This window comes from Mycteria americana, chromosome 11 (genome assembly GCF_035582795.1).
Source record: "Mycteria americana isolate JAX WOST 10 ecotype Jacksonville Zoo and Gardens chromosome 11, USCA_MyAme_1.0, whole genome shotgun sequence".
NCBI lineage: Eukaryota > Metazoa > Chordata > Aves > Ciconiiformes > Ciconiidae > Mycteria > Mycteria americana.
In genome coordinates, this window is record NC_134375.1 from 20,780,077 (window position 1) to 20,807,701 (window position 27,625).

The 27,625-nt window shown below is 73.4% G+C and overlaps 7 protein-coding genes across 11 annotated transcripts; 3 read left to right on the top strand and 4 right to left on the bottom strand.

The window, feature by feature from the left end:
• Nucleotides 1-554: 554 nt before the first annotated feature.
• Nucleotides 555-5,164, bottom strand: IL17RC (interleukin 17 receptor C). Its single transcript, XM_075514421.1, has 17 exons — nucleotides 4,724-5,164; nucleotides 4,632-4,653; nucleotides 4,170-4,546; nucleotides 3,886-3,997; nucleotides 3,773-3,817; nucleotides 3,450-3,589; nucleotides 3,191-3,250; nucleotides 2,973-3,027; nucleotides 2,694-2,878; nucleotides 2,565-2,615; nucleotides 2,436-2,481; nucleotides 2,211-2,332; nucleotides 2,064-2,132; nucleotides 1,931-1,988; nucleotides 1,691-1,786; nucleotides 1,559-1,597; nucleotides 555-1,185 (listed from the first exon to the last, which is right to left on the bottom strand). Exons 1-17 carry the CDS (start codon nucleotides 5,096-5,098, stop codon nucleotides 578-580), a joined length of 2,460 nt encoding a protein of 819 aa, XP_075370536.1. The 5' UTR covers nucleotides 5,099-5,164; the 3' UTR covers nucleotides 555-577.
• A 94-nt stretch (nucleotides 5,165-5,258) lies between these two features.
• IL17RE (interleukin 17 receptor E) lies at nucleotides 5,259-9,788 on the bottom strand. Of its 4 annotated transcripts, none has more exons than XM_075514425.1 (16): nucleotides 9,667-9,788; nucleotides 9,564-9,579; nucleotides 8,964-9,119; nucleotides 8,745-8,851; nucleotides 8,542-8,665; nucleotides 8,330-8,469; nucleotides 8,175-8,243; nucleotides 7,986-8,052; nucleotides 7,717-7,904; nucleotides 7,493-7,540; nucleotides 7,356-7,401; nucleotides 7,091-7,239; nucleotides 6,950-7,018; nucleotides 6,819-6,870; nucleotides 6,635-6,736; nucleotides 5,259-6,419 (listed from the first exon to the last, which is right to left on the bottom strand). In XM_075514425.1, the coding sequence occupies exons 1-16, from the start codon at nucleotides 9,769-9,771 to the stop codon at nucleotides 5,815-5,817; spliced, it is 2,043 nt and encodes a 680-aa protein (XP_075370540.1). In that variant the 5' UTR covers nucleotides 9,772-9,788; the 3' UTR covers nucleotides 5,259-5,814. The 4 variants fall into 4 exon arrangements, with proteins under 4 accessions (XP_075370540.1, XP_075370538.1, XP_075370537.1 ...); XM_075514423.1 differs by having other exon boundaries at nucleotides 7,493-7,522; nucleotides 8,175-8,267; XM_075514422.1 differs by having other exon boundaries at nucleotides 8,175-8,267.
• Nucleotides 9,789-9,918: 130 nt separating this feature from the next.
• On the bottom strand, nucleotides 9,919-11,220 carry JAGN1 (jagunal vesicle mediated transporter 1). The gene is made up of 3 exons (XM_075514439.1): nucleotides 11,097-11,220; nucleotides 10,721-10,827; nucleotides 9,919-10,640 (listed from the first exon to the last, which is right to left on the bottom strand). Exons 2-3 carry the CDS (start codon nucleotides 10,807-10,809, stop codon nucleotides 10,178-10,180), a joined length of 552 nt encoding a protein of 183 aa, XP_075370554.1. The 5' UTR covers nucleotides 10,810-10,827; nucleotides 11,097-11,220; the 3' UTR covers nucleotides 9,919-10,177.
• RPUSD3 (RNA pseudouridine synthase D3) lies at nucleotides 11,120-13,188 on the top strand. Of its 2 annotated transcripts, XM_075514437.1 has the most exons (9): nucleotides 11,257-11,321; nucleotides 11,746-11,813; nucleotides 11,885-11,929; nucleotides 12,012-12,108; nucleotides 12,189-12,296; nucleotides 12,366-12,450; nucleotides 12,520-12,646; nucleotides 12,717-12,856; nucleotides 12,948-13,188. In XM_075514437.1, the coding sequence occupies exons 1-9, from the start codon at nucleotides 11,257-11,259 to the stop codon at nucleotides 13,125-13,127; spliced, it is 915 nt and encodes a 304-aa protein (XP_075370552.1). In that variant the 3' UTR covers nucleotides 13,128-13,188. The 2 variants fall into 2 exon arrangements, with proteins under 2 accessions (XP_075370551.1, XP_075370552.1); XM_075514436.1 differs by lacking the exon at nucleotides 11,746-11,813 and having other exon boundaries at nucleotides 11,120-11,321.
• Nucleotides 13,189-13,512: 324 nt separating this feature from the next.
• On the bottom strand, nucleotides 13,513-19,932 carry ARPC4 (actin related protein 2/3 complex subunit 4). Its single transcript, XM_075513665.1, is given in 13 exon segments — nucleotides 13,513-14,268; nucleotides 14,347-14,782; nucleotides 14,864-15,155; nucleotides 15,158-15,447; nucleotides 15,805-15,967; nucleotides 16,010-16,319; nucleotides 16,466-16,553; nucleotides 18,236-18,465; nucleotides 18,545-18,715; nucleotides 18,855-18,950; nucleotides 19,031-19,142; nucleotides 19,506-19,624; nucleotides 19,793-19,932. Coding segments are annotated over 13 exon segments (3,051 nt in total). The 5' UTR covers nucleotides 19,796-19,932; the 3' UTR covers nucleotides 13,513-13,527.
• Nucleotides 19,933-20,478: 546 nt separating this feature from the next.
• TADA3 (transcriptional adaptor 3) lies at nucleotides 20,479-23,513 on the top strand. Its single transcript, XM_075514428.1, has 8 exons — nucleotides 20,479-20,861; nucleotides 20,987-21,237; nucleotides 21,408-21,513; nucleotides 21,698-21,839; nucleotides 22,021-22,124; nucleotides 22,251-22,360; nucleotides 22,495-22,680; nucleotides 22,756-23,513. The coding sequence occupies exons 1-8, from the start codon at nucleotides 20,655-20,657 to the stop codon at nucleotides 22,946-22,948; spliced, it is 1,299 nt and encodes a 432-aa protein (XP_075370543.1). The 5' UTR covers nucleotides 20,479-20,654; the 3' UTR covers nucleotides 22,949-23,513.
• Nucleotides 23,514-23,884: 371 nt separating this feature from the next.
• CAMK1 (calcium/calmodulin dependent protein kinase I) lies at nucleotides 23,885-27,578 on the top strand. Its single transcript, XM_075514438.1, has 12 exons — nucleotides 23,885-23,992; nucleotides 24,499-24,612; nucleotides 25,444-25,575; nucleotides 25,801-25,875; nucleotides 25,963-26,101; nucleotides 26,191-26,317; nucleotides 26,415-26,490; nucleotides 26,591-26,703; nucleotides 26,818-26,896; nucleotides 26,993-27,080; nucleotides 27,182-27,308; nucleotides 27,386-27,578. The coding sequence occupies exons 2-12, from the start codon at nucleotides 24,527-24,529 to the stop codon at nucleotides 27,439-27,441; spliced, it is 1,098 nt and encodes a 365-aa protein (XP_075370553.1). The 5' UTR covers nucleotides 23,885-23,992; nucleotides 24,499-24,526; the 3' UTR covers nucleotides 27,442-27,578.
• The last annotated feature ends 47 nt before the right edge of the window (nucleotides 27,579-27,625 follow it).

Consider the following 27,625-nt stretch of genomic DNA (forward strand, 5'->3'; position numbering starts at 1 on the left):
TCATCAACCCCCGACCCAGCGGGGCCGGTCCCCATCACCCGCCCCCGTCAAACCAGTCCAGGTCACGTTCCCCCTCCAGCCAAGCTGGTCCAGTTCCCCCTCATCCCCCCAAACTGGTCCAGTTCTTCCTCTTCCCCCCCCTGAACTGGTGCAGTTCCCTCTCGCCCTCCCCGAACTGGCCCAGTTCCCACTCATCCCCCATAAGCTGATCCAGTTCCCCCTCACCCCTCCAAACTGGTCCAGTTCCCCCTCATCCCCCCAAACTGGTCCAGTTCCCCTCATACCCCTGAACTGGTCCAGTTCCCTCTCGCCCCCCCCAGACTGGCCCAGTTCCCCCTCATCTTCCCCTGAACTGGTCCAGTTCCCTCTCACCCCCTAAAACTGGTCCAGTTCCCCCTCATCCCCCCTGAACTGGTCCAGTTCCCCAGCCCGGTTCTTCTTCACCCCCCAACCAGCCCAGCCCCCCCTCCTGCCCCACCCCACCGCTTACCTCCCCATCACCCCTCACCAGTCCATCCCAGTTCCCCCCCAGACCACAGGAGCTGGACTCATGCTCGGCAAAGCCACCGTCACGGCTTTATTCCCCCAACGCTCGCCGCAGCCCTTCGGCCACTGCCGCCACGTACGGCTCCGGCCACCGGCCCTGCCGTCGACCCGGTCCCGCCAGCGCCCGCAGGAACCCCCCCGTCTCGCTGGGCAGAGCGAAGGCAGGGGCTGCCCGTAGCGCTGGTGGCACTGCCGGCACCAAGGCCTCTAGCCGGGCCACCACGTAGCGCCCGTTGCCTGCCGCCAGCGCCGGCACGGCACAGGACAGAGCTGCCGCGAACACCTCGCAGGGTGCTACAGTGGGGACATCGTGGGGGCCGGTGCCGTGCCGGGGGCCGGGGCCACTTTCAGTGGCCCCGGCCCCCGGCACGGCACCGGCCCTGGTGTCCCACCAGCGTGCGGCAGCCGCAGCCGCCGGGGAAAGGAGGAGGATGACGGTGTCGCCGTCACGCAGCGCCCGCCGATGCTGGGCGTGCAGCCAGGGCAGTGGCCCCCACGCCGCTACCCCGCTGCCACCTCCCGGTGCCACTGCCACCGCCAGCCCCAGCGGGTGCAGGGCCGCCGTCAAGGCGCACGCTGCCCGCTCTGCCACCGGCTCCGCCGCGTGCACCAGCAGCGCCCGCCGGCCTCGCAGCGGGCCTGGGGGGGACCGTCAGTGCCTGAACCCCGCCTGGGCACCCCATACCCACCCTATGGGGTAGCCATGGTGGGAGGCAGGATGGGACCCCCCCCCCAGATAGGGGACTTGTCCCCTGCTCTGTCCCCTGACCCCCCTACCCATCCTAAGGGACAGCCACGGTGGCAGGCAGGCTGGGACACCCCCCCCCAGGGTTCCCACCCTCTGCTCTGTCCCCGTACACCCTACCCACCCTTGGGGCAGCCATGGTGGGAAGCAGGCAGGGACCACCCCTGATGGGGGACACACCCCCCCCCCCCAATCTGCCCCCTGACTCCCGTGGGGAAGGCATGGACATCCCTGCCCCCCCAGACCCCAGGCTCGCCCCACACTCACCCTCGGAGCCGTAGTCAGCCCTCAGGGACTTCAGCCAGCCTGCGGGGAGGAGAGGCAGTGACGCAGGGTCCTGGGGGGGTCCAGGGGGGGGGGTCCTGGGCCAGGCACGGCCCCCAGGCAGACACCGCTCACCTTTCACGTCCTCCTTCTTCAGCAGCAGCAGGAGCAGGAGGCAGGCAGCCCCCAGCAGCACCCCCATCCACGCCAGTGCCCAGCGGGTGCGCAGGTCTACGAGCAGGGGTCAGTGCCTGCCGAGCGTCCCCGGCACCCACCGACAGTCCCCAGCGCCCGCCCGGTAGCTCCACAGGGTGGGTGCCCTCCCTCGGCCCCACACCAGCTCCCCTCTCTCCCGGCACGGCTGGGGACACTCACATTTGTGCAGGGGACAGGCCCAGAGCGTCACTCCGGTGCCGTTCTCAGGGTGCCAGACCTGCAGGGATGGGGACAGGGACATGTCACACCCTGCCTGGTCCTTGCCCGCTGCCCGCCAGCTGCCTGCACTGACCTGCCTGCACTCCCCCACTGCCACGTCCCGCCACAGCTCTTGCTCCAGCAGCCCGGGGAGCCCGGCTCCCTGCGAAGGCAGCAGCGGGTGAGCCGGCTGTGCCGCCGGTGCCACCGCCACCGGGACACGGGCGTCCCTGTCCCTTACCGTGCTGGTGAAGCTGGAGAGGGGCGTGCAGGCGCCCCGCTCGACGGCGCACAGCGAGGCGTTCCCCCCATGCTCCCCACGCTCCAGCAGCAGGAGGTCATCGGCGCGGCCGGGCAGCGCTCCTGGGGATGCGGGGTTTGGGGGGGTGGCCAGGGGAGGCTGGGGGGGCTCACCGCCCAGCCGGGCCCCAGGCTGCCCCTGCCCTCCCACCCTGGCAATACTCACGGTCCCGCAGGCACTGGGTCAGCCGGACCTGCCCACCGCTCCACACCTGCCCCAGAGAGCGGGTTAGCAGTGCCTGGGGCTGCCCATGGGGCAGCCGTGGGGCAGCGGCGGGGCAGGGAGGTGTCCTACCTGCACGCAGAGGTTGGGGTGCGGCTGCAGCCCCCCAAACTCCTGGGGTCCCTGTGGGTGGAAGGGATGCTCCATCAGTGCCATCCGCATCCCCCCTGTGTCCCCGGTGCCCCATGGAGCCCCGCTCACCTGCCCCACGGCGGGCTGCTGCAGGCCGGGCAGGGCTTGGCAGGGCCCGGCAGGCTCCGGCTGCCAGCACGGCACCAGCTCGGCCGGGACATCGCAGGGGGCCGAGAGGGAGCAGGCCAGCGCCTGCTCCCCGGCGTGCAGGACCAGCCGGCTGCGCGCCCACAGCCGCTCCCAGGCCTCCGCGTCTGCGGTGGCACCGGGAGAAGGGTGTCACCCCTGTGTGGTGTCCCCTCAGGTCCCCCCGTGTCCCAGCCCGCCCCAGCCCCGCAGCGCAGGTACCGTGGGAGAAGGGGCACAGGGTGGCCCGTGGCGGGTCCTGGGTCTCCAGCCAGACCTGGAGCGGGGAGAGAGAGAGGAACAAAAGGATTTGGGGTGCCCAGGCTGTGACCGTGACCCCGCTGGCCCCCTCGGGATGCCGGAGGGGGTTGTGCGGTGCCCGGAGCCCCTCTGCTTTGGTGGCAGCCCTGCCACCCCCGCGGTGCCCAGCGGGCGCCCACCTGCACGCAGAGGCAGGGCAGCACCTCGTCGGCCGGCACGCTGTAGTTCATGGGGCCGCTCTGCCACCGGGAACCAGGCGCGGGTCACCCCGCGGCAAATCACCCGCCGGCAGGGTCACCCAGCCCAGGGGGACCTGTCCCCGGGGGACCCGTCCCCCAGCACCCTGCCTGTAACACAGACACGGCTTCCCGGGGACGGGGTGGGGGAGCGGCCGGAGCCCGGCCAGGGTGGGGGGTCAGGGAAGGGGTTTGTACTCACTGCGGTCACCGCGCGCCCCAACCCTCCGGCGCTGTGGCTCTGGTTGTGGTAGAGCCGGAGGGTGTAGCTGTGCACCGCCGCGGCCCCCTGCACCTCCACGACCACCTCCTTCGGCCCCGGGGAGACCTGCAGCCTGGGCACTGCGCCGGAGGTGGCTCAGGGCACCCGGCACCTGGCACCGCCCGCCCGGCACTGCGGCACAGGGCACGGCACCCCGGGGGTCACCCTCTCCCCCAGCACCCGCCGCCCAGAGCTCCCCAGGGGACGTGCGCCAAGGCAGGGGGGTCGTGGCACTGCCGCGGCTGGGGGATGCCAGCACCTACCTTGGCACTGGGGGACAGCAGCTTGTGCCGCGGGCCACGAGCAGTCTGTGGGGACAGGGTGTCAGCGGCAGGGGTGACGGGGGCCGCCACGGCAGGGCACGCCGGGGGCTCACCTGGCACCCGCTGCCACTGGCTCAGCCTCCGGCGGCTGCGCGAGTTGGTGTACGCCGTGACGTGGAGCTCAGAGCCCAGCGGCGCCTCGAAGCACCGGAAGGTCACCCAGCCCTGCGCAGGAAAACCACCACCGCGCTGCGGCAACGCACCGGCACTGCCGGCACCCACCTCCCTGGGGCACGGGGAACAGGACCACTGTGCCACGGAGATGTGCCGGTGCCACGCACCGCAGGGGACCGCCAGCGGCGAGGACACTCATCCCTGGCACCCCGCACCTACGTACCAGGGGTCGGCCAAGCAGCGTGGGGGCCAGGGGTGCCTGGACCTCCACGGCCACGCAGCGGGAGAAGGCGTACGCGTGCCCGGAGAGCAGCAGCAGCCCGGTGACGTTGGGCTGGGACGAGGCAGCCCCATCCATCGGTGACCGCCGACCCCCCTCACCGCCGTCCTCTGCCCCGGGGATGCTCGACGGCGCGGGACGGCGAGGCTCGCCGGTGCCGGTGCCGGTGCCGGGCGGCAGGGCCAGGCGCAGGCGCACCTCCAGGCAGGGCGAGCAGGCCGCGGGCCCGGTGCAGCGCAGCGCCGGCTCCAGCCGCAGCCGAGCCAGGGCCAGCCCGAGGCCGGGTCCCGGCGGCTCCATCCCGCACAGCATGTCGGTGTCTGCGGGGAGACGGGAGGGCGGCCGTGGGTGCGGGGTCCCCTGCCCCGGGGCCCCGGGGGCCGTGGCAGTGGCGGTGGCACTTACCCAGGAGACGGCAGGCGAGGCCCTGGGGGGAGGCGGGGGTGAGGCCGGGGCCGGGGTGCCCGCTGGCCCGCATGCCGGCGACGCCGACCCACCTGGGAGCAGGCCAGGGTGTCGCGGGGGGCCCCGCGCCCGCCCGCCGCCACCAGCACCACCAGCACCAGCAGCACCAGCAGCAGCAGCACCAGCAGCCGCCCCAGTGCGCGCATGGCGGGGCCGGGGCCGTGGGGCGCCCCGGCCCCACACCGTCCACTCCCGACGGCCCCGCTCCCGGCTCCACGGGCCCCACCGCCGCCGCCGCCGCCGGCTCCCGCTTCCTGCTCCGATCCCGGACACCCGGGTCCTAGCGCGGCGCCGGCGACCGCCCCGGGGTGGGGCCTCCCCGCTCCCGCTCCGACCCGCGGACGGGCCCCGCGGCCCGGCACGGCCGGGAGGGCTCGGGGCCCCGCGGGGACCGGGGCGGGCCCCATGGCTCGGGCTTGGGCCGTGCCCCTGCCCCACGGCGTGGGCGCGGTGCCCGGGCCGGCCCCGGGGAGCCGGCAGCGGCTGCGGGACGCGGTGCGGCGGCCGTGCCGGGAAGGGCTGCGCGGCCCCTCGCCTGGGAGGGGGGGGCGCCGGCCGAGCCCCGGCACAGCAGACGGACGGCGGGACAGGGTGAAACGGTGCCTTTATTGCTTCCACCGCGGACGAGGTCCCGCCGACGGCACGGGAGCGAGGAGCGGGGCCGGGCTGTGCCCAGCCCCCGGCCCCCCCGCCCCCCCGTGCCCCGGGCAGGGCGAGGAGCCCTCCCCCACCGCCACCGCCCGGCTCCTTCCAGCGCTGCCCCGGCCCCTCGCCCGGCCGCAGCATCCCGAGGGGCCTCCCCGGGTCCCGGCTCTCCTCCGGAGCACGTCCCTGTGTGGAAATAAAGCTGCCCCCGCCCGGGGCAGCACCTCTGCTCCCGGCCACAGGGGCCCGGCTGGACGCTCGCCCTGGGCCCCACGGCACGTGTCCCGGCCAGGGCCGGCCCTGCTTGGGCCGCCACGGCACACACGGCCCCCGCCCGGGGCACCCCACGGGCACCCCTCCTGCCGCCACGCTCAGCCTAGCCCCGCGCCTCCATGATGGGGCCCCTGCCCTCAGCAGGGGGCTGCGCCCAGCCCCGCCGACCCCGCAGCAATGCCCAGCTCAGCCCTGCCGTGGGCCCTCAGGTGCCGGCGGCCATCCCGGGGGGCCGGGGCGAGGGGCCTCCCTCCCCGGCCCCCACCTCCAGCAGCCGGTGCAGCAGTCCCTCTGCCCTGCCCCGGCAGCGGCGGGGGGCCGGGGGGCTGCCCCGCAGGGCACCCAGCAGCCCGGGCAGCTGCCGGGGCAGGCGGTAGGTGGGCAGGGGCCGGAGGGGCCGGGGGACATCGCGGGGGCTGCAGAGCCGGCTGAAGTAGGCGAGCACCCAGCCGCTGCCGCAGCCCGCTGCCCCCAGCTCCCCGTGCAGGCAGGCCATGGCCGCCCCGAAGATGTCGTGGGCATCCCCGGGGGTCCCATCGGCCACCCCGACCCGCCACCGGCGGAAGAGCCGGGTGCTGCCCCGGCTCCAGAGGAGGAGGACGGTGCCACGCTGGCGGCCCACATGGCCCCGCTGGGCGTAGAGCCAGGGCAGGACGCCTGCCCTCCCCACGCCGCCCGCTTCCCACAGGTCCAGGCGCACATCGCAGCCCAGCCCTGCGCGAAGCCGCTCGGCCAGGGCGCACACCAGCCCCAGGTGCTCCTCCGAGTCGGGCGAGTACAGCAGCAGCACAGGCCGTCCGCCCGGGGCACCTGGGGGATGGAGGGGACAGCAGTGACAGCCCTGCCCGGAGCCCTCCTGGCATCCCCTGGGGACACCCCGGCATCCCCCAAGGGCACTCCAGCGTCCACCATACTGCCCCAGGACCCTCTGCAGCCCTGGGAACCGGCACTCCCTGGCACCCCAGCCCCACAGCCACTGTGGCCGCTGCCCCCCCATCCCACAGCTCCCCCGGGGTGCCCCTCACCGGCAGCCGGCCTCCAGGCACCGCGGCAGTTGAGGAGCAGCACGGTCACCACCAGCCCCAGCGCCAGCACCAGCCCCAGCAGCCCAAAGTGCCTGCGGGAGACTGGGAGAAGGGTGGTGAGGGGGGGGAGGGGGCGTCTGCCCACCCCCGCCACCCCCCGCAGCCTCCCAGGACCCCCACTCACCATCGGGACAGAGCAGCTGCTTCCGAGCAAAGCGCACGTCTGAGCGCCATACCTGGGGAAGGGGCTGGGTGAAGGGGGGCCAGGTTGGGGTCCCCCCCGCAACGCGGGTGCCGGCGCGGGGGTCACCTTACCAACACGCAGCTGCCCAGGACCTGCACCGGCAACAGCAGCGCCAGCTCCCCCGGGGCAGAGCCCTCCGGCTGCAATGCACAAGGGCAGGGTCAGCATGGCTCTGTCCCTCCCATGTCCCCCCCCAGCCCCACGCTGCTCACCTGCGTGACGGTGTAGAGGGGAGCCTCGGGCTCGCACTGCCCGCCCCGGCGCTGGCAGAGGGCTGCGCTGAAGGCCGCGGGGATGCTGGAGGTGAGGCGCAGGTGCAGCTGCAGCCCCTGGGCGCTCACCGAGACGTTCCAGGCGGTCTCTGCGGCCACCGGAGAGGGGGGGGGGTCACGGGATGCCCAAGGGGATGAGGGGTGCGAGGGACTCCGGGGCAGGGCTGTGCTCAGCCCGGGCATGCCCCCCACCCACGGGGCTCACCTGGCCGGTGGGGGCACTCGACGTGGCTGCTGTTCCCGTAGGAGAACTTTGGGGAGAGGGGCTGGGTGAGCCACCATCGCCCACCGCTGTCCCCCAGCCCCTTCCCAGACGGTGCCCACCCCCCCGCGGGGGCTTACCCGGAAGCAGAGCTGGGGGTGCACATCCACCTTGTCCAGCGTGTATGCCTGGTGTGGGCAGAGAGTGCGTCACCGTCCCCAACCCACACAGCCCACGGGCACCCCACTAGCCCCCCCCCCCCCCCCGGGGGACACTGGGGTCCAGCGGGTGCCCCAGCCAGGGGCACAGCCCTGCACCCCTCTGGGCTGGTGCCCCGTGGCACCCCCAAGCCAGGACCCCTCACCTGCTCCTCCTCGCTGGCTGTGGAGTTGGGGACGTCGTGGCAGGGCGCAGTCTCGGCCGCTGCCTCCCTCCAGCACAGGGTGGCCCGGGGGCGCAGGGGGCAGCTGGCACTCAGCACCATCGCCATCTGGTCCTTGCTGCTGGCGCTGTAGTCATGGAAGCACACCGAGGACCACAGCTCAGGGCCGTCTGTGGGGCATGGCATCAGCGGGGTGGGGGGACAGCCGGGGGGACCCCTGGGACCCGGCTCCCCTCCCCGCGGGCACTCACATGCGGCCGGCTGGTCACGGAAGGGGCAGTGCTTGCTGCGCGGGCTGTCGTGGTGGGGGTAGGAGGCCTGGGGGAGCAGAGCGGGGCGGTCAGGGCAGGATGTGCCCCCACCCCTCCTGCCTGCCCTCGCTGCACAGGCAGCGACGGGCAGGGAGAGGGGCCCGGTGGCCGCAGGGGAGGGCAACGCACCTCGATGCACAGGCAGGGCACCAGGAACTCGTACAGCAGCGAGACTCGGTGGCCCCCTGGCACCAGCACCTGCGGGCACGGAGGCAGTGCCAGCTGGCGGGGAGCGTGGGGCCCAGCCTGGGATGGGGTTTACCGGGGCGGGACGGAGCCGTTACCTGCTGGTGGAAGGGCCGGGGCAGCTCCTCGCACTCCAGGGCCAGCTGGTGGCACAGCCGCACCATCAGGGCAGGGCCCTCGGGCACCCGCACCTCGATGGCCCGCGCCTCGGGCACCCAGGTATGGGTGAAGACTGGCCCTGCGGAGCAGGCGGGGGTCAGCCGGTGCCGGCGTCCCCCCGGGACACCCCCGGGGTCCCTCCCAGCCTCACCGGGCGGCTCGGCGGCGACCAGGTGGCTGCGGCTGATGGCTAAGCCTCGGTCAGGGATGGTTCGGAGGGAGACGAGGACATGCTGCCCGCTCTCCGCCGGGAAGCAGTCGAACTGCACCTGCCACTGCGGGGAGCGGGGGGGTCAGCAGGGCACCCACGGCTCCGGCGTCCGGCCCCGACCCCACGGTCCACCCCGGACTCACCGACGAGCTGCCCGGTGCCCGGTACCGCCGCCACACCTGCAGCCAGCCGGCCCGGTTGGAGCCCAGCTCCAGGAAGTTGAGCTGCAGCCCACGGACACCGCCGAGCTCTGCGAGAAAGCGGCGTGGGGTGCTGACACGGGTGGGAGGACCAGCCCTTCTTCCCCCCCCCGTCCCCCCCCCCAACCGGGGGGTGCCCGGCCCCGCCGCCCCTGCCCGTACCTGCGGAGGGGAGGGCCAGGCGCACCCGCAGGCAGGGCTGGCAGGGCTGCCCGGGCAGGCACAGGCGGGCCCGGCTCAGCGCCAGGGCGGGCGGCTTCAGCGGGGGCCCGGCCCGGGCCGGCCGGCGGCAGCGGGGACGGCTCAGCGTGCTGTCGGCTGGCGGGGGGAGAGCAGAGAGGGGCGGCCGTGCGCGGGGGTCCCGCCTACCGCCGGCACCGGGAGCCCCGGGGGCCCTCGGAACGGGCGGTGGGGGGGCCCCGGGGACCGGGAGTCCCGGGAGTCCTCGGAAGGAAGGGGGGAGCCCCGGGAAGGGGAGCCCCGGGGACCGGGAGTTCTCGGAAGGGGGGAGCCCCGGGGACCGGGAGTCCCAGGAAGGGGCAGCTCTGCACACCGGGAGTCCCGAGGACCGGGAGCCCCAGGCAGGGGCAGCTCTGTACACCGGGGAGCCCCGTGCACCGGGAGTCCTCGGAAGGGGGGAGCCCCGGGGACCGGGAGCCCCGGGAAGGGGGGAGCCCCCCCGCCCTCCAGACCCGGCAGCCCCGGGCAGGTGAAGCCCCGCCACCGCAGCCCGGCCCCGATCCCGGCCCCGCCGCTACTCACCGGTGGCCCGGCACTCCTGCAAGCAAAGAGAGGGGGGTGAGCGCGGTGCCGCCCGCCCCCACCGCCCCCCGCCCGGTCCCCGCCGCCCCCCCTCGGCGCTCACGAAGTTGGCGGAGACCCGGAGGCGGGTGACGGCGGCCCCGGCCCCGGCCAGCAGCAGCAGCAGCAGCAGCGCGGCGGCAGCGGCGAGCAGCACCGGGCGCTCCATGGCCGAGCCACCGCCGCCGCCGCCGCTCCCCGCCCCGCCCCGGGCCGGCCCCGCCGCATTCCTCCGCCAGCACGTGCGGCCCCGCCACCCCCCCCCACCCCCCCCGCTGCGAGGCGGCGCTTCCTGCGGCGCAGACACGCGTGGGAACGTGGAGAATGCTTTATTTCCATACAGCGACACGCAAAGGAAGGGGCACCCGCACCCCGGGGGGGGGGGGCGGCGGGGACCCTCCACGGCCCGGGAGCCGCCCCCCCTTCCCCCCCCGCACGCCAGTACAGAACCGTGGCGTGGCTCAGACACGCACGTTGGTCCCCGTGGACCCCCCCACCCACCGGAGCCGCGCCAGCGCCGCCCCACGGGGCCTGGCTGTGGAGCTCCAGCCCTCACGGAGCCCACCCTCGGCCGCTCATTTCTTCTTCTTCTCCTGCGTGCTGGTGAACCAGGAGTCCAGCAGCTTCTTGCTGTAGTAGAGCTGCCAGCCGTGCACCTGGGCGGCCACCACCACCACCAGGTACATGACGGAGACGGCCGAGAAGCCGAAGATGAAGCGGTAAGCTTTGCCGTGACGGTAGAGCTGCTGCGCCATGGGGAACATCTCCATGGCCCCGTAGATGAGAGGAGCCACGGAGAAGAGGCCGGTGCTGATCATGGAGAGCACCAGGTAGCTGATGTTGTTGCGGGGGAAGGAGAGGAGGCCCAGGAGGGAGGGCAGGATGCTGAGCAGGTAGGGGTACTCCCACTGGTAGGGCATGGCCACCTGGTCGTGGGGCAGCAGCTTGAGGTGCCCCACGCACATCTGGGCCAGCAGCAGCAGCCAGATGCCCACGTGCGTGTAGATCAGCTTCTTGATCTCCGACTTGAGGGTCACGCTGGGGAGAGAGGGCGGCTGTCGGCGCCTGCTGGGAGCCCCGGGGAGGCCGCCGGGTCCCCGCAGCGGCGGGACACCTACCTCATCTGGTAGTGCGAGGCCACGCGCTCCCGGTGCTGGAAGTCGCTGCCATCGGTGCCGGCGGCGCGGGGACCCCCGCGGGAGGCCATAGCCCCGGCACAAGCCGCCTGCGGAGGCACAGCGTGAGGCGGGAGCGGACCCCCCCGCCTCTCCCCCCGGTAGTCCCCCGCTCCCCCGGGGCAGCCCCGCCCGCAGCCGCAGGCTCGAGCCCCCGGGCCTCCCGCCGCCGGCGACAGGCCCCCGCGACAGCTCCGGGACCCCCTTCCCGTGACCGCCCTGCCCCCGCCCGACCCCCCGGGACACCCCGCCAGTGACACCCCCCCGCCGGTGACACCCCCGTGCCGCCTCCCTGCCGGCCCAGCCCGCCGCGCCCCACCTGCGAGCGGGACGCTCTGCCCCCACTTCCGCCTATCTATGGCCGCGGCCGCCGGCTCTGAATGCCTAGGCGGCCTCTCTGCGCGCCCGGAGGCTCGGCTCTATGGCAGCGGCGGGGTTGCCCCCTCTCGGCTCCGCCCCCGCGCAGGCGCAGTGCCGCCATGGCGGGCGGGGGCAGGGCCGCGCGCGTGCTGGCGCGCGCGGGGCACGGGGCGCGCGCCGCGGGGTTAGCGGGGCGCGGGGGCGCGCGCGGGGGGGGGGCGTGTTCGTGGGGGCGCGGGGGCGCGCACGCGTGTGCACGGGGGCTGTGGGGATGCACACGTGTGGGTGCTGGGGGCTGTGGGGGTCACGTGGGGGTGGACACGCGTGGCTGCAGAGAGGCTGTGGGGTGCGTGGGGAGAGGGGACGCGCGTGGGGCTGCACGCGCGTGAACGCGGGCTGGGGGGGGACATAGGGGGTGCGGGGACAGGCGTGGGGGTGCACGTGTGGGTGTGGGATGAGGTTTGGGGGCACGCGCGTGTAGGGGATGTCAGCCAGGGGGTGTGGGGCTGTGGGAACACGCGGGGCGGGGTGCAGGGTGGGTAGTGGCGGGTGGGGAGGGGAGAGGGGGGTGTCCCACCCGTGCCCCCCGCCCACTCCACCCCCCGCAGGCGGGGGCGGCCGCTGGGCCCCGAGGAGACGCTGGGGCTGCTGGAGGCCTCCGTGGTGCATCGGGAAGGTACCGGGGGTGCTGTGGGGGGGCAGCGTGGGGTGGGGGGGCCGCGTCCTGACCAGGCGTCCCCTCGGCAGGAGCCCTGCTGGCGCTGAGCAAGCCCCCCGGCCTGCCCGTCCTGGGTGAGTGCAGGATTGGGGGGGGAAAGGGGGGGTGTCCAGCTGGGGGGGTCCCAGCGAGCGCTGACACCCCCCACCCTCCCAGGGCACCCTGGGGAGCTGAGCCTGGCGGCGCTGCTGCCGTCGCTGAGACGGCGCCTGGGGCTCCCCGCCGAGCTCCATGTGGTGAAGGCTCCCGCCAGGTATGGTTAGGGGGTGCTGGGGGGGGCTCGGGGGGTGCCAGCCCCCCCCCCCCAGGGCTTGGAGCTGCTGTGTCCTGCAGGGAGTGCTCCGGCCTCGTCCTCCTCTCTGGCTGCCACCGTGCCACCGAGCAGCTCCAGCGGTTCTTCACCGATGCCCGCCGGAGAGGCCAGTACCCCGCCACGTACCGGTGAGTCCCCGGGACCCTGCCGTGCCGGCACGGGGGGGGCCATCCCCACCTCACCCCCTCTCCCTGCAGCGCCGTCACCGTGGGGGTCCCGGCGGAGGCGGAGGGCGAGATCCGCACCGGGCTGTGCTGGCAGCGGCAGGGTGACACCGCCACGGTAAGGGGGTGCCGGGGGCCTGGGGGTGCGGGGGGGCTCGGGGGGGTGCTGAGGGCTGTGCTGCCGCAGGTGGTGCCGGTGCTGGCCCCGGGGTGCCGCAGCCTGGCCAGGAAGGAGGTGAAGAGCACCCTGACACGCTACCGGGTGCTGGGTGCTGCGGGGGGCTGTGCCCTCCTCCAGCTCCAGCCCAGGACAGGTGAGTGGCCCCCAACGCCCCCCCGTGCCCCCCCGCCGGCGCGGTCCCACCCTCCCCGTGCTCCCCCCAGCCTTCCCGGAGCAGCTCCCGGTGCATCTGACGCTGCTGCTGTGCCCGGCCCTGGGTGACCACAAGCACTCGTCCCGCGTGGGCAGGGTGCTGGGGGTGCCCATCCTCCTGCCCCCCGAGGCCGCCCCGACCCGCACACAGGTACGTGGCCGGGGGTGGGTGCTGGGTGGGGGCGGGGGGGGGGCTCAGCACAAGCCCCCAGGGACATCGCTGAGCTGCTCTCCTGTTGCAGGTGCTGGACCCGGAGCTGCTGTGCCGGCTGGGGCTCTCCCCACGGCAGCTCCACCGCCTCCCGCTCCACCTCCACCTGCAGCAGCTGGTGCTGCCCCGGGGCCCGCTCTGTGCCCCCCCGCCACCCCCCTTCCTGCGCACCCTGCGGTGCCTGGGGCTGCCCGGGCACGAGGAGCCCTAGAACCCGGGGTGGGACCCCCACCCCAACCCGCTCCCACCCCATTAAACCCCCAACTGCTTCCAAGGTGGCTCACCGCCCGTTTCTTTTCCTGGCACGTATCGGATACGTCCCCGTCCCCACAGCGCTGCCGGGGCCACCAGCCCCCCGTCCCAAGCTGCCGCCCCTGTGCCTGACCTGGTTCCCAGCGCCGGGGCGCAGGGGTGTCACCGCTGCCGTGGCTCTGTCTGGCAGGCGTGACCGCAGGCAGGCAGGAGCAGAGGCGTCTTTTCCTGCCCGCTCTCTGCCCCCGGCGGAGGAGCTGCCGTGGCAGCCTCGGTTCCTGCCCGCAGCCCCGTCATGGGTTCGGCCCCGGCCGTGCCCGCGCCCTCCCGCACACAGAGGAGCAGAGCCGGGCTCCCCGTCACAGACGTGTTTTGCAGCCCCCGCAGCGGGTGGGCTGGGTGCCCCCACCCAGCGATGGGGTCCGGCTGGGGAGCGGGGGAGCTGGGTGCCGCCGTGTCGCCCCAGCTGGGACGGGCAGAGTGCTGCTGCCGAGCCGGTCCCCTCCTGGGTGTCCTTCAGTGTCACCGCTTTTCTGCGTCCCCCTGGAAGCCACCGTGTGCCTGCTCCCCACCATGGGGCTTGGCTGCCCGGGCAGGGCCATGGAGCCCAGGCACGGGGTGCCAGCCCAGGCGGGCGCAGCACCTCGGCAGGACGGGAGCAGGGGGGCTGGCCCGCGGGTCCCCAGGGGCTGCCGGCCGGCGGGGGCTCCCCGGGGTGGCGGGACAGGCACCCTGGCCGGGGGACGGACACTAAGCCGGGGCAGAGCTGCCTGGGGCTGCCCGAGCAGGCGGCTGAGCTGTGGCAGCCCCCGGCTCCCGGCACAGCAGCCTGGGGCCTGCGGCGGTGCTGGGGGGGCTGAGCTGGGGGGGCAGCGGCGGTTCCATCGCCCCAGAGGAGCCGGGTCCCCCCGCAACGCTCCTGGCTGGGGGAGCGGGGCTGCCTTGCCCCGCGGGCTGGGAGGCACAGGGGGCTGGGGGGTGCCAGCCGCAGCGGTGGGGGGCTTGCCCTGGGATCGGCGGCGTGCCGGCTGGGGCTTCCTCAGGGAGCAGCCTTCCACCATCAGCTTCAGCCCCACGTACAGAGGCACGGGCACAGCCGCCTGCAGGAGGACACGGTGGGGAGCGGGGGCTCAGGGGGCCCAGGGAATGCTCGCCCCGCAGCCCCCCCCTCAGCCCACCTCCTTGTAGATGAGCTCGAAGGCACCGGTGGGGCAGGTGGGATCGTCCCTGCGGTCGATGACCACGCGCAGCGTGTCTCGCTGGACGCCGGCACACAGCCGGCCAGTCACCGCCGAGGAGGGGGCCATGGTGGGGCTGGCGTTGATCTCCAGCAGCCAGGGCTGGCAATCCTCCCCGAAGATAAAGTCAGCCCCGTAGAGCTCGAAGCTGCCCTTGCGGGACCCCACCAGGTCCTGGGCGCTGCGCAGGGCACCCACCACCGCCGCCTTCATGCCGGGCACCATCACCTGGTACCAGGCGTCCGCCCGCCCCACCTGTGCCAGGTACGCCTGGAGCTGTCGGCAGGACCAGGTCTGGTCGGGGGGCAGCCGGGGGTGCCGGCCCCGCACCGGCCCACACTGCTTCTGGATGGAGACGTTGCAGAGGTGCCGGGCACTGGGGCGGGGAGAGCAGGGCTGGGTCAGTGGGGTGCCGGTGGGTGCCGGGGTACCGGGGTCTGGCACGGGGGGCACTCACGGGTCCAGGCGGCGCAGGGAGAAGGGCCGGGAGCAGAAGCGGAGGTAGCTTTCGCGGTAAAACCAGACGGTCAGTGGGTTCCAGCTGGTCACCAGGAACCATTGCCGGACGTCGAATTTGGTGCCAAAGATGAGCAGCGGCCGCTCCACGTACTTCTGCACCACCCACTCGCCTGCCCGCGCCGAGGGTGCCGCGCAGCCCCCTGCCAGCCGCAGCACCTCCTCCAGCTGCGCCGCACAGACGATGCCTGGGGGACGCGGTGACAGTGGGACCCCTCCCTGGCAGGGAGCCCGTGCCCCCCGCTTCCCCCGGCCTTACCCCTGCCGCGGGATTTGGCACCGGGTTTGAGTATCCAGACGTTGCGGTCGCCCTCCATGCCGAGCTGGGGCAGCCGCCCTGCCAGGCGCTGCAGCAGGGCCCGGCATTGCTCCCGCCGCGCCCCGCTCAGCACCAGCCCGGCCCCCTCGCTGCGGGGGGACGCGGGGGGCTCAGTGCCAGCCCCGCCGCGGTGTCCCCCCCCATCCCGCTCGGCACTCACTGTGCCACGCGGTAGTAGTCCCGCAGGAAGCGATCCCACTCGGTGCCTGTCATGCGGGGGGACGGGGGGTCCCTGTCAATGTCCTGGTGCCCCAGGCTGCCCAGGTGCTGCTCGCAGACCTGCAGGGCCTCCTCCACCAGCTGAGGGGACATGGGGGGCCCTGGCCCCGCTGTGGATGGCATGGGGTGAGGGACGTGGCTCCTGGGGACCCGCTGTGCCACCCTTGGGGCTGTGGCGCAGAGCCTGCCCATGGGATGGGTGGCTTTGGGTGCACGGGGATGGGCTGGGGGGCTGGCAAGAAGGGGTGGAGGGTCCCAAGCCACAGCCCCGAGCAGAGGCTCAGCCCCCAGGCACTTCTCTGACCCCAAACTCCCTGTCCCCACACGCTCACCTGGCCCCTCACCGGATTTCGGGGGCTGCTCCGTCCCCACCGGCACATCCCCAGCCCTCTCCAGGGCCACTTTGAGCAGGCTGCGAGCCGCCGTCAGGCGGAAATCCTCTGCAAGGGGGGCATTGTCCCCACCTGGTCCTGCACAGGACACGGCAGGGACAGGAGGGCAACGGCCCTGGCGGTCACGCCAGCCCCAAGCTCACCGATGAAGGCTTGCCGCTCGTCCACGGCCCCCAGCCGGTAGCACCGGGGGAAGAAGGTGTCGGGGTCGGCTTGGTCAACCCAGGGCAGATTTCGCAGGTTGAGGCACAGCCCCTCCTGTTTAGAGAAGGGTGGCAGCCCCCGCCGGACCCCCCCACCCCTGTTGTGTCCCCCCCGGGGGGGCTCTGGGCTCCCACCTTGGTGGTGAAGGCACCCACCCGGGCGTAGTGGTTCACCACCTGGTCCTGCCGCAGCAGCCGGCAGTCGACGGCACTGTGGCGGTTGGTCCAGATGAAGTACGGCACCTGGTCCCGCACCAGGTGGGACTGCGGGACGGGGGGGCTGCGGTGAGGCACGGACCCCCCCCATCGCACCCTCACCCCCTGCCCCAGGCCGTGTCCTGCGCCTGGGGGGTCCCAAGGGAAGGGTGCCGGGGCTGTGGCAGAGCTCAGCCCCAGGCCTCTCGGCTAACCATGACGTCGTGGATGCCATCGGGGTCCTCATCCCACCGCTCTTCCTCTTCCTCATCGGGTGGACACGGGGAGCGCAGGGGCTCCGGGCTCCCCAGGGAAGGCCGTGCCCCACGGCATGCCGACCCCGGCTGCGGGTCCAGCCCTGCCTCCCCCTGCTCAGCAGCATCATCACCTCCCTCCTCCTCCTCCTCCTCCTGCAGCTGCTTCTCCTGCCTGCCATGATGCTTCTCCGGCCGGCTGCCCACCCTGCCTGCACCAGGGAGCTTCCTCTCCACCCAGCCCCGGGCCCGCAGCAGGCTGCGGATGATGGGGTAGGGACCCTGCACCGTGAAGATCTTCTTCTCCTGGGGAGGGACCCGAGAGCTCAGCCCCCTCCACCCCTGGTCCCTGCAGCTCAGCTCTCACCCCCGAGCCATAAATAAATGCGATAAATGCAAGTGCATGGCGCGCTGGGGAGGGTGTGAAACCAGGCCCCTCACCTTGACGGCCCTCTCCACGTGCAGCCTGGCCCTCTCCAGCCGCTCACGGTTGAGCGAGGGGTGATGGCAGCTGCGGTGGCCGGTGGTGGCCGCCTGCCCTGCGAGGACAGCCCCAGCTGACCCCAGGTCCCCAGCCCCGCGGGGTGGGCAGGGAGGGGGAGAAGGTGCCTACCTGCCTGCCTCTGCCCGACCGAGCCGGGGGTCCCCGACACAGCGTTCACCGACCTGCCGAGCCTCATGCCGGTGCCCCCCAAGACGACCCGCTCCCCTGCCGTGCCTTCGTCCCCAGCCTGGCAGGCCAGGGGACAGCCGGGACACCTCCTGCTCCGGTAGTCCCTGTCCCTGGCCGGGGGGCTGCGTGCCCGAGGTGCTGCTCTCCCCAGGCACCGTCCCACGGTGGCCTGAGGGCGAGGGGAGCTGCGGGTGGCTCTGCCTCCCCCAGATGCCAAGCGGGTCCCCTGTCCCCTTGCCCCGCTGGGGACTGAGGTGGGGGTCCAGCGCAGGATGCAGCCCCCCAACCCCAGCACCGCTGTGACGGCAGAGCCCCGGGCCTGGCCACCGCGCTGGCTCCACTGCCCCGAAACTGGCGACAAACACCCAGTGCCACGCATGCAGCCCCCCTGTGCCTACACCCCCCAGCCTACAGCCCCCCCCCCCCCAAAACCTCACAGCCCCCCCATCCCCCCCGCACCCCCCCACAAACCCCTTGGTGCCCCACACCCCCCCTACAGCCCCCTTGGTGCCCCACAGCCCCCTCCAACCCCCCCATACCCCTCCCTTCGCACCCCCAACCCTGCCCGCACCCTCAGGGCCGCCCCCACTGTTTGCCGTTGCCATGGCGCCCGCCAGGCCCCGCCCCCCTCCCCGCCAGGCCCCGCCCCCCTCCCCGCCAGGCCCCGCCGGTGCCGCCGGTGCGGCGGGAGGGAGGGAGGGAGGAGGCGGTGGTTACAGCAAACGAGACCGTTTAAAAAACGAGACGAGACAGCGGCAACGACCCGGGCCGCTCTGCCGCAAGCGGGGGCTGCTCCCAGCACGGCCGCCCGGCCCGGAGAGGGGCAGGCGGGGGCCCGGCCCGGCCGTCCTCGGGGGAGCGGGAGCGGGCACGGTGCCCGGCGGGCACAAGCGTTGGGGAGACGCGGGGTCCTGCGCCACAGCCTAAAACTGAAAGGCGAGAGAAGACGGGCGGCCGTCAGTCGCTGCCCGCGGGCGCTCCTCCGGCCCTCGCCCACCCTCCCAGCTGGGCCATCATCCTCCTCAGCGGTGGGGAGGCCGAGGGCAGCCGCCGCTCACCGAGCTCCGGGCTCAGCTTCTCCCACTCCCTCGCCCGTCCCATCGCAGCAGCCGCCAAAAGGGCCACGTCCCCCGGCTGCTGCCCACCCCTGAGCACACTCTGGGGGTCTCAAAGCTGACGCTTCACGAGCGAAGGGGGTGCGAGCTCCCCTGGGCGTCCTCCTCTCCATCCCCAAGAGGTTCCCCGGGCAGAGCGTCCCAACCGTCCCCGCAGACGGGACAGGGGGGCTCTGGGAATAAGGCCACAGCGGGTTGGAGCCCCCACCCCGCTCCCAAAGGGACTCGTCTCCTCCCGGTTCAGAGCCTCACGTTCTTGAGGAACTCCTCTGCCACGATGCGGGCCCTGGCGTTGACAGAGAGCTTCATCTCGCTGATCTCCTTGTCGATCTCCTCCATGAAGTGGATGACAAAGTCCACCAGCTTGTGCTTGTACATCTGCTCCGTGTGGAAATTTGTGATCAAGAAGCTAATGTCGTAGCCCTGCGGAAGAGAGAAGCGCACCGGGGATGAGCACCCAGGCCACCCACCACGCGACCTCACATCCCAGTTCGGCACTGGAGACCCCCCCGGTGCCAGGAGTGGAGCTGGGAGCTGCTCCGGCCCCTCCCTGTCACCTCACCTCCACAGGCTTCCTGCGCAGGATGAAGAAGTTCTCGGCCCTCATCATCATGAAGCGCATGAATTTGTGGCACAAGATCTTCTCGATCTCGTCGGCCTGGGGAGAGGAAAGGGAAGTGAGGCTTCCCCCGCGCCAGGCGTGAGCTGCCAGCCCGCTGCCCGCACCCCTCGCCTCACCTGCTTCACGGCGATGCTGACGCGCACAGAGTTAATGGAGCCCTCGATGAGGACCTTCTCCTTCTCGTTCCTGCTGATGATCACCGGCTGCAACAGCAGCTCCTTGCTGCTCCTGCGAGCAGAGGAAGGGCAGGACTGACTCAGAAGGAAGCGTTTACTGGGCAGAAATGGGGATGGGGAGCTCGCAAGCTGCGAGCCGCAGGGATCACGGAGATGCGGAGGTTTTGCTTCGTGCTGCTACACGACGCTTTCCGCCTGCTGGAGGCGTCCGCCCCCAAGGCAGATCCCGAGCTCGATCCCCCTCCGCCCTGCAGCTCCTCGGCTCCCTGCCGGCACCAGCCCTGCGACTACGGGGCGGCAGCCGGCGGGTGCGGAGGCCTGCTCGGCTGCCCCCGGGGCTGCCCAGCGAACCGGCGTCCCTGGGGCAGGCAGCCCGGCCGGAGCAGAGCTCCACCGGTGCCCCTCGCCCCCGTACCTGACTTCCACCTCGGGCTTGTTGTGCCGCTCCACCACCTGCGAGGAGAAGTTCTCCAGGCACAGCGCGGCCTGCAGCGTGGCGCGCACCGCGTTCAGGTACGGGCGCAGCGTGGCGGTCTGCGGGGACACGGCGCTGTCAGCCCCCGGCCCGGGCCCCGCCGCCTGCCCCCCGACCCACAGTCCCCCGGCCCCGCTCACACCCCGCCGCCCCCGGCCCCCTCATCCCCGCCCGCCGCCGCCGCCGCCGCCCCCCGGCCCGGCCCGGCCCGGCGCCCCCCGCCCTACCATGGTGGCGGCTGCGGTCCGGTCCCGGTAGGCGGAAGTGGCCGGTCCCCTCTTCCGGGATGCTCGGGACCTCCCACTGCGGCGGGAGGGGGGAGGCGGGAGGCTCCCGCCTCACGTCCAGGGCCCGGGCGGCGGCGGAGAGGCCTCGCCGCGGCACAGAGCAGTGGCGCGATGGCGCTGGAGAGCGGGCGCGGCGGCGGTGGCCCGCGGCGGCGGCGGAATCTCGCACGGCCCCCCCCCGCGCCCTGCCGCGCTTGGTACGCTCCTGTCAGCGCTTCCATATTAGGGAAGGGAGATGGAGAGCGAGGCGGACCAATGAGCGGCGGGTGCTGGGCGCTGGGCGCGGCTGCGCCAATGGAGGAGCGCGGGGCGGGGCGCTCTCCGCCTACGGGGGCCGGAAGGGGCGAGCGGCCTAGGCCCGGCCCGGCCCCGCGGCGCTCCCGCCGCCGCCGCCCCCGCCCCGCGGCGCCGCCCGCCCGCCCGCGGCACCCGCGACACCCGCTGCCCCGCCGGCGCCCCTCCGCCCTCCGGGGCCTCCTGCGGCCTCCTCAGCGCCCGGTGCAGAGCCCCCCCGGTGTCCCTCAGCGCCTCGGTGCCGCCCCCCCGCCTTGTTCCCCTCAGCGCCCCGGTGATCACCCCCCCCTCCCCGGTTCCCCTCAGCGCCCCGCTGCAGAGCCCCCCGGTTCCCCTCAGCGCCCCGGTGATCCTCCCCCCGCCCCCCCGGTTCCCCTCAGCGCCCCGGTGCCCCCCGCTCTGCTCCCTTTCCTCTCAGCTTCCCCTGTCCCCGGTTCCCCCGTAGCCCCCCCGGGCCCCCCTCAGTTCCCCCGTAGCCCCCCCGGTGCCCCCCCCGGTGCCCGCTGCCATGAGCGAGCTGAAGGACTGCCCGCTGCAGTTCCACGACTTCAAGTCGGTGGACCACGTGAAGGTGTGCCCCCGGTACACGGCCGTGCTGGCCCGCTCGGAGGACGACGGCATCGGCATCGAGGAGCTGGACACGCTGCAGCTGGAGCTGGAGACGCTGCTCTCCTCCGCCAGCCGCCGCCTCCGCGTCCTGGAGGCTGAGACCCAGGTGCCGGGACCGCAGCCGTAGGGTGGCCCCCCTGTGCCGCTCCTTCCTGCCGAGGGGCTGCCTCCGGTCCGTCCCTGCCCAGCGCCGGGTGCGGGACCCGACGAGGCATCATCGCTCTTTTCCAGATCCTGACAGACTGGCAGGACAAGAAGGGTGACCGGCGCTTCCTGAAGCTGAGCAAGGACCACGATGTGGGCACCTCTGTCAAGCACGGCAAGCCCAAGAAGCAGAAGCTGGAGGGCAAAGGCGGCCACGGGACCGGGCCTGGCCCCGGCCGGCCCAAGTCCAAGAACCTGCAGCCCAAGATCCAGGAATACGAGTTCCAGGATGATCCCATTGATGTGCCCCGCATTCCCAAAAATGATGCTCCAAACAGGTGCCTGGGTGCTGGGGGGCCTTGGGATCGTCCGTCTCCTTCCTTGCAGCGCCCGGTGCGAGGGCTGCCTCCAGCCCGAGGGAAGAGGTGCCCCGGGGGGAAGGGGGGGGGGGTGTCAGCTCCCGCAGGGTCCCCTGCAGCTCTCCCTCAAGGTTCCTCTGTCCTCGCAGGTTCTGGGCATCGGTGGAGCCGTACTGTGCCGATCTCACCAACGAGGAGGTCAGAGTCCTGGAGGAGCTGCTCAAGCCGCCGGAGGATGAGGCTGAACATTACAAGGTGAAAAACTCCCGAGCCCACCCAGTGCTTCCCTCGCCCATCCCCTACCCTCTCCCCCCCGGCTGCTCCGTCCCCTCCCGCGCCTCGCAGTGAGCCTTCCCGCCTGGGGGTGATGCCATGGCGCTGGTGAGGTGGGAGGCGAGGCGGGGGGCTCCGGGAGCCGTGCTGAGCCCTGCTCTCGCAGATCCCGCCCCTGGGGAAGCATTACTCCCAGCGCTGGGCCCAGGAGGATCTGCTGGAGGAGCAGAAGGACGGAGCCCGGGCGGCGGCTGCTGCTGACAAGAAGAAAGGCGTCCTGGGGCCGCTGACCGAGCTGGACACCAAAGGTGCCTCTGTCCCCACCCGCCTTTGCCCGGTGTAAAGGGCCCAGAGGGGCTGCGAGCACCGGCACCCAGCGGAGCCGAGCCTGGCCCCTCGCCCCACAGCCCCGGGGCAGAGGCTGCCTGCCCCACCGCTCACCTCTGCATGTTTGGGGTTGTTTTTTTCCTCCCTCACACTTCTTCGCAGATGTCGACGCTCTGCTGAAGAAGTCGGAGGCCCAGCACGAGCAGCCGGAGGACGGGTGTCCCTTCGGGCCCCTGACACAGCGTCTCCTGCAGGCCCTCGTAGAGGTGAGGGGGCTCCGTGGGGCTGTGCGGTGGCCGGGCTCTGTGGGGCCGTGCCATGACCTGGCCCCGTGTGGGGCAGCGTCACCACGGCCCAGCGCAGTGATCCTTCCCTCGTGCTCCTGTCGCTAGGAGAACATCATCTCCCCCGTCGAGGACTCCCCCATCCCCGAGATCGCCGGCAAGGACTCGGGAGCCGACGGCGCCGGCACATCTCCCCGCAGCCAGAACAAGCCCTTCAGGTGAGCAACGGAGGTGGCCCCGGAGCTCGGCGCTGCCCACGGGGACGCCGAACATGCCGGTGGCTTCCCTGCCGCAACGAGTTGGGGGGAGCGCAGGGCGTGTGGTGGGCAGCAGCCGCTCTGCGCCCCGGCAGCGTCCCCCACACCAAGTCGCTGGAGGGGCGGATCAAGGAGGAGCTGGTTGCCCAGGGCTTGCTGGAGTCGGAGGACCGGCCGGCCGAGGACTCGGAGGACGAGGTGCTGGCCGAGCTGCGCAAGAGGCAGGCCGAGCTGAAGGCCCTGAGCGCGCACAACCGCGCCAAGAAGCACGAGCTGCTGCGGTGAGTGCGGGCAGGGACAGGCGCGGGCAGGGGGCCGCCCCGCAGGGACTGACACCCCCGTGTGCGTCCCCCCAGGCTGGCCAAGGAGGAGCTGCACCGGCAGGAGCTGCGGCAGCGCGTCCGCATGGCCGACAACGAGGTGATGGACGCCTTCCGCAAGATCATGGCCGCCCGGCAGAAGAAGCGCACGCCCACCAAGAAGGAGAAGGACCAGGCCTGGAAGACCCTGAAGGAGCGGGAGAGCATCCTCAAGCTGCTGGACGGGTAGCGGGGGCCGAGGACCCCCCCTCTGCCGTGGACCGCTGCACCCAAGGGTGGTGGCCGTGCCCCTGTCACCCGCAGGGTGACACGCCTGTGCCCTGCCTGCGCTCGCCCTGCCGCCGTGGGACGCCCTGGGCCTGCTCTGCCTCCCCACCTGGGTGCCGGGTGCCGGCTGCTGTCCCCTCACTGTCCCCTGCCTCCACGGGGCTGTCACCAACCCAGGCTGGGGACCCCACGGAGGTGCAGGGGTCCCTCCCGGGAACGGCCCCCCCGCCCCGGCTGGCAGCTTCCGCTCCCGCGTCCCCCCCGCGCTCCCTGTTACTCTGGGAGGGTGACATCAGCCCGGCCACCGCGGGGGGCGGATGTGGTGGCTGCTGCGGTGCGGCTCCCACGGTCCCCTGTCCCTCCCCACGGCCCGGGGGGGGATCCCGGCCCCCACGGGGTGGGCTGGGGGGTGCGGGGAGGGGAAGGGGCCGGCGGGGCGGGGGGCACGGCGGGGGGGGCAGCCGGACTCTCCCTGTACCGGTGGTTTCTGCTGCCCCACGCACAGGCAATAAAGGCAGCCCTGTGCAGGCGGCGTGTGGTGGCCTCGGGGACAGCGTGGGGGGTGGGGACAGCCCTGCCGTGGGGCCGTGGCGGTGGGTGTGGGTGTGGGGGGGTCTTGCCCGTGCTGGGCTCAGTCTGGGGTGGGGGGAGCTGGGTGGTCCCCTGGGCTGGGGAGGGGGCGGGGGGAGCGCCGGGGCTGGGGCTGTCCTGCAGCCCCCTGTGGGGCTGTCCCACGCGTGTCCCCGGGACCCACTCGTATCCCCACGAGGGTCCCCCCAACGGACGCATTAGCCCCGCCCCTCCCCGCGCCACGCGTGGCCCCCGCCCGCCGCCCCCTCCCGCGTGGACCCGCGGTCACGCGTGGCCCCCCGCCGCCCGCCCATTGGCGGCGGCTGGGCGTGGCCCCGCCCCTCCCCGTGACGTCAGGGCTGTCCGGCGGCGCCGCGCCGGGAGGAGCCGCCGCTGCTCCGCGCGGGGCCGGGCCGGGGCCGCCGCAGCGCCGTCGGTAAGGGCGGGGCGGGGCGGGGGCGGCGTGCCCACGCGCGGAGCCGGTGCCCACGCGAGAGCCCCACCGGCGGCGGCGTAGGGGCGCGCCCGCCGGGGAGCGCAGCCCCGCTCCCACGCGTGTCCCGCCCGGCGCGGTTCTTCCAGCTGGCACGCGGGCGGGAGTCGTGGGTGGGGATCCCCCCGCCCCCCCCCCCCGCGCTCACGCGTGTGCCTCTCTCCCTCCCGTTGCCCACCCGCCCCAGCAGGCACCGGGAGGGGCCCGGGTGTGACCCCCGTGGGGCACCCCACGCCACGACTCCTGCGGGGGGGGGGGCGGGGCCGGCCGTGGGGCCGAAGCAAAGGCACGGGGCTTGTCCCCATCGCCCCATGATGACAACCATCCGCCACGTCCCCTTGGCACCCCGTCACCCCCGTGTCCCAGTGTCCCCTCGCCCCACGGCCACGGCATTCCGCCCCCCCCCCCCCCCCCCGCACGCTGACGCCCTGTCCCCACTCGTGTCACAGGTGGGAGTGGGTGGCCCCACGGGGCACCATGCCGCTGGGGCGGGATGGGCCCAGCTGGAAGAAGAGGACCGAGGACATTCGGCGCATCTACGACTTCCGAGAGGTCCTGGGCACGTGAGTCGCGGCCGGGGGGGGGACACCGGTGACAACCCACTCGCGGCACCCGATCTGGCCCCCTCCGGCTTTGCCAAACCCGCCGTGCGGCCCCGCGCCAGCTCAAGTACTGGCCCGAGGCAGGGGCCGCCGCCGGGCTGGCACACGGGGGCCCACGCCGCGGGGTACGGGCAGGGGTTTGCGGCGCTGCCTGCCCTGCCTGCCACCTCCCCCGGGTGCCGGCCGGTGCCCCGTGCCGGCTGCCGTCCCGCTGTGCCCGACACCGCGCCGAGGGTGCGCGGCGGTGGTCCCCCGGCTAGCAGAGGGCTGCCCGGCGGTGCCCAAAGCGCCGTAAGGCTCTTAGGCTGGATTAGCGGGTTAATTACGGCAAGGCTTAGGGCCCGGGGGTGCGAGCACGCTGCCCGCCACCTGCCCCACCTGGGCACTGCCGCCGGCTCTGCCCCGGCTCCCACCGGGCACCGTGGCCTTCGGGTGGTCCCCGGGGCCCCCCTGGAGCCGGGCAGGGTGGCCCTGCTTGCCCTGGGTGCTGCGGGACGGCACGGGGCTGCCAAAACCCACCTGGGGTCTTGTCCCCGGCCCGGCTCAGCTCCGGGCTGCCGGCAGCGCCATGGCCTAATCCTGCCTGATAAGGGGACGGTGCAGCCGCACCGGGAGATGCCAGGCACGCCATCGCGGCAGGGCCAGCGTCCGGCCGTCCCAGCGGGCGGCTCCCGCTCGCTTTTCTCCTATAAATAGCTGGACTTTCTGCCCGTCGCCATGGCAATGGTGGCACGGCACCGGCAGCTCTGGCCAGCGGCACCCCCTGCCCCGCTCACCCCTTGCCCCCCCCAGGGGAGCCTTCTCCGAGGTGGTCCTGGCGGAGGAGAAGGCGACGCGGAAGCTGGTGGCCATCAAGTGCATCGCCAAGAAGGCGCTGGAGGGGAAGGAGACCAGCATCGAGAACGAGATCGCCGTCCTCCACAAGTAGGGGCTGTCCCAGCGCCAGGGTGGGGGTCCCGCTCTGCACCCCCCCCCCCAGCACAGCTCCCCGCTGCCAGCACCCATCGCCGGGCGTTATCGGCAGTGCCCGAAATAGCCGGTGGCGCGTGACGCCCCACGGGGCCGAGCCCGGCTGCTCCCTGTCCAGTGGGGGCCAGGGTGGGGGACGGCCAGGAGCCCCCTCACCCCCCCTGCGCCTCCCCCCCGCAGGATCAAGCACCCCAACATTGTGGCCTTGGATGACATCTACGAGAGCGGCACCCACCTCTACCTCATCATGCAGCTGTGAGTGACGTCGAGGGGGTCCCCAGAGGGGTCCGGGGGGTTCGGGGGCGGGGGGGCCGTGCTGACCGGCGCTGCCCGTCCCCGCAGGGTCTCGGGGGGGGAGCTCTTTGACCGCATCGTGGAGAAGGGCTTCTACACCGAGCGCGACGCCAGCGCCCTGATCCGGCAGATCCTCGATGCCGTCAAGTACCTGCACGACATGGGCATCGTCCACCGCGACCTGAAGGTGAGCGGTGGGGGGGACGCAGCCCCCCGTTGCGGTGGTGGGGAGGGGACCCCGGTGTCACCCCTCCCTGACCCCCCCGTCCCCCGCAGCCCGAGAACCTGCTCTATTACAGCCTGGACGAGGACTCCAAGATCATGATCAGCGACTTTGGGCTGTCGAAGATCGAGGGCTGCGGCAGCGTCATGTCCACGGCCTGCGGCACCCCCGGCTACGTGGGTGAGCGCCTGCCACAGGCTGCCACCACCCCGGGTGCGGGGTTAGGGTCCCCCCCCTGAGGTTGGGGTCCCCCCTCACCCCTGCCGTCCCTCCCCAGCCCCCGAGGTGCTGGCGCAGAAGCCCTACAGCAAGGCGGTGGATTGCTGGTCCATCGGGGTCATCGCCTACATCCTGTACGTACCCCCCCCCCCCTTCCCGCCCCGTCCCCTCTGTGGGGACCCAGCCCCCCGGGGCCACCCGGGGCCAGCGCCTCCCTCCCCGCTGCCCCCCCAGGCTCTGCGGTTACCCCCCTTTCTACGACGAGAACGACGCCAAGCTCTTCGAGCAGATCCTGCGGGCCGAGTACGAGTTCGACTCGCCCTACTGGGATGACATCTCGGACTCGGGTGAGCCGGGACCACCGGGGCGGTGGGGGCTGGGACACCGGTGCAGCGTCACGGTAGCCGGGGGAGGGTGGCGGTGGGCGCAGGAGCTCACGGCAGCTCCGCGCCCCGTCCCAGCCAAGGACTTCATCCAGCACCTGATGGAGAAGGACCCCGGCAAGCGCTTCACCTGTGAGCAAGCCCTGCAGCATCCCTGGTAAGGGGGGACCTGCTGCCCTCTGCCCCCCACCCTCGGCTCACCCCACAGCAGCCGTGGGGCAGGGGGGCCCCGCTGACCCCCCTCCTGCCTCAGGATCGCCGGGGACACGGCCCTGGACAAGAACATCCACCAGTCTGTGAGCGAGCAGATCAAGAAGAACTTTGCAAAGAGCAAGTGGAAGGTGAGCGCGGGGCGCCGGGGGTGTGTGCGGGGGTGTCAGGGGGTGCAGGGGGCCCCCCGCGGGCACCCCGTGCTGGGTGACGGACGCCGTGGGGTCGGCAGCAAGCCTTCAACGCCACGGCGGTGGTGAGACACATGCGGAAGCTGCAGCTGGGAACCAGCCAGGAGGGCCCTGGGCAGACAACTCCCACCAGCCCCGGCAAGCGGCTGAGGGGGGGCACCAGCAACGGTGAGCCCCGACCCCCCCGTCCCCGTCCTGCACCCCCCGGGGCTGCCACCAGGCTCTCACCCCTCTCCTCCCCGCAGGGTCGGACTACGGGTGCCCACCCACGAGCAGAGCTCAGCGCCTCCTGCCAGACTGAGCACGGCCCCGCACGGCCGCATCCTGGGGGGACTGGGGAGGGAGCCGGGGGTCCCAGCCCTCCCGTGGGCACAGCGTGGGGTGGGGGGGCCCCTGCAGTGCCAGAGCAGGGGACGACGACGTGGGGACACCCTGCCCCATCTCCCAGCCCGTGGTGGGATCGGGGTGCCCTGCCTAGCCCCAGG

Coding starts and splice junctions, on each gene's coding strand:
- IL17RC (XM_075514421.1), bottom strand. CDS start 5,098: ATGGGGCCCGCCCCGGTCCCCGCGGGGCCCCGAGCCCTCCCGGCCGTG. Junction 3,998..4,169: donor CGCTGCTTGGCCGACCCCTG/GTACGTAGGTGC, acceptor TTTCCTGCGCAG/GGCTGGGTGACCTTCCGGTG. Junction 1,598..1,690: donor GAAGAAGGAGGACGTGAAAG/GTGAGCGGTGTC, acceptor TCCTCCCCGCAG/GCTGGCTGAAGTCCCTGAGG.
- IL17RE (XM_075514422.1), bottom strand. CDS start 9,771: ATGGAGCGCCCGGTGCTGCTCGCCGCTGCCGCCGCGCTGCTGCTGCTG. Junction 8,053..8,174: donor TGCCCTGCCTGTGCATCGAG/GTGCGTTGCCCT, acceptor CTGCTCCCCCAG/GCCTCCTACCCCCACCACGA. Junction 7,905..7,985: donor CCGTGACCAGCCGGCCGCAT/GTGAGTGCCCGC, acceptor CATGCCCCACAG/ACGGCCCTGAGCTGTGGTCC.
- JAGN1 (XM_075514439.1), bottom strand. CDS start 10,809: ATGGCCTCCCGCGGGGGTCCCCGCGCCGCCGGCACCGATGGCAGCGAC. Junction 10,641..10,720: donor GCCTCGCACTACCAGATGAG/GTAGGTGTCCCG, acceptor CTCTCTCCCCAG/CGTGACCCTCAAGTCGGAGA.
- RPUSD3 (XM_075514436.1), top strand. CDS start 11,135: ATGGCCGCGGCCGCCGGCTCTGAATGCCTAGGCGGCCTCTCTGCGCGC. Junction 11,930..12,011: donor CCCCGGCCTGCCCGTCCTGG/GTGAGTGCAGGA, acceptor CCACCCTCCCAG/GGCACCCTGGGGAGCTGAGC. Junction 12,297..12,365: donor CAGTACCCCGCCACGTACCG/GTGAGTCCCCGG, acceptor CTCTCCCTGCAG/CGCCGTCACCGTGGGGGTCC.
- TADA3 (XM_075514428.1), top strand. CDS start 20,655: ATGAGCGAGCTGAAGGACTGCCCGCTGCAGTTCCACGACTTCAAGTCG. Junction 21,840..22,020: donor GACCGAGCTGGACACCAAAG/GTGCCTCTGTCC, acceptor ACTTCTTCGCAG/ATGTCGACGCTCTGCTGAAG. Junction 22,125..22,250: donor TCCTGCAGGCCCTCGTAGAG/GTGAGGGGGCTC, acceptor TCCTGTCGCTAG/GAGAACATCATCTCCCCCGT.
- CAMK1 (XM_075514438.1), top strand. CDS start 24,527: ATGCCGCTGGGGCGGGATGGGCCCAGCTGGAAGAAGAGGACCGAGGAC. Junction 25,576..25,800: donor GAGATCGCCGTCCTCCACAA/GTAGGGGCTGTC, acceptor TCCCCCCCGCAG/GATCAAGCACCCCAACATTG. Junction 26,318..26,414: donor CGGCACCCCCGGCTACGTGG/GTGAGCGCCTGC, acceptor GTCCCTCCCCAG/CCCCCGAGGTGCTGGCGCAG.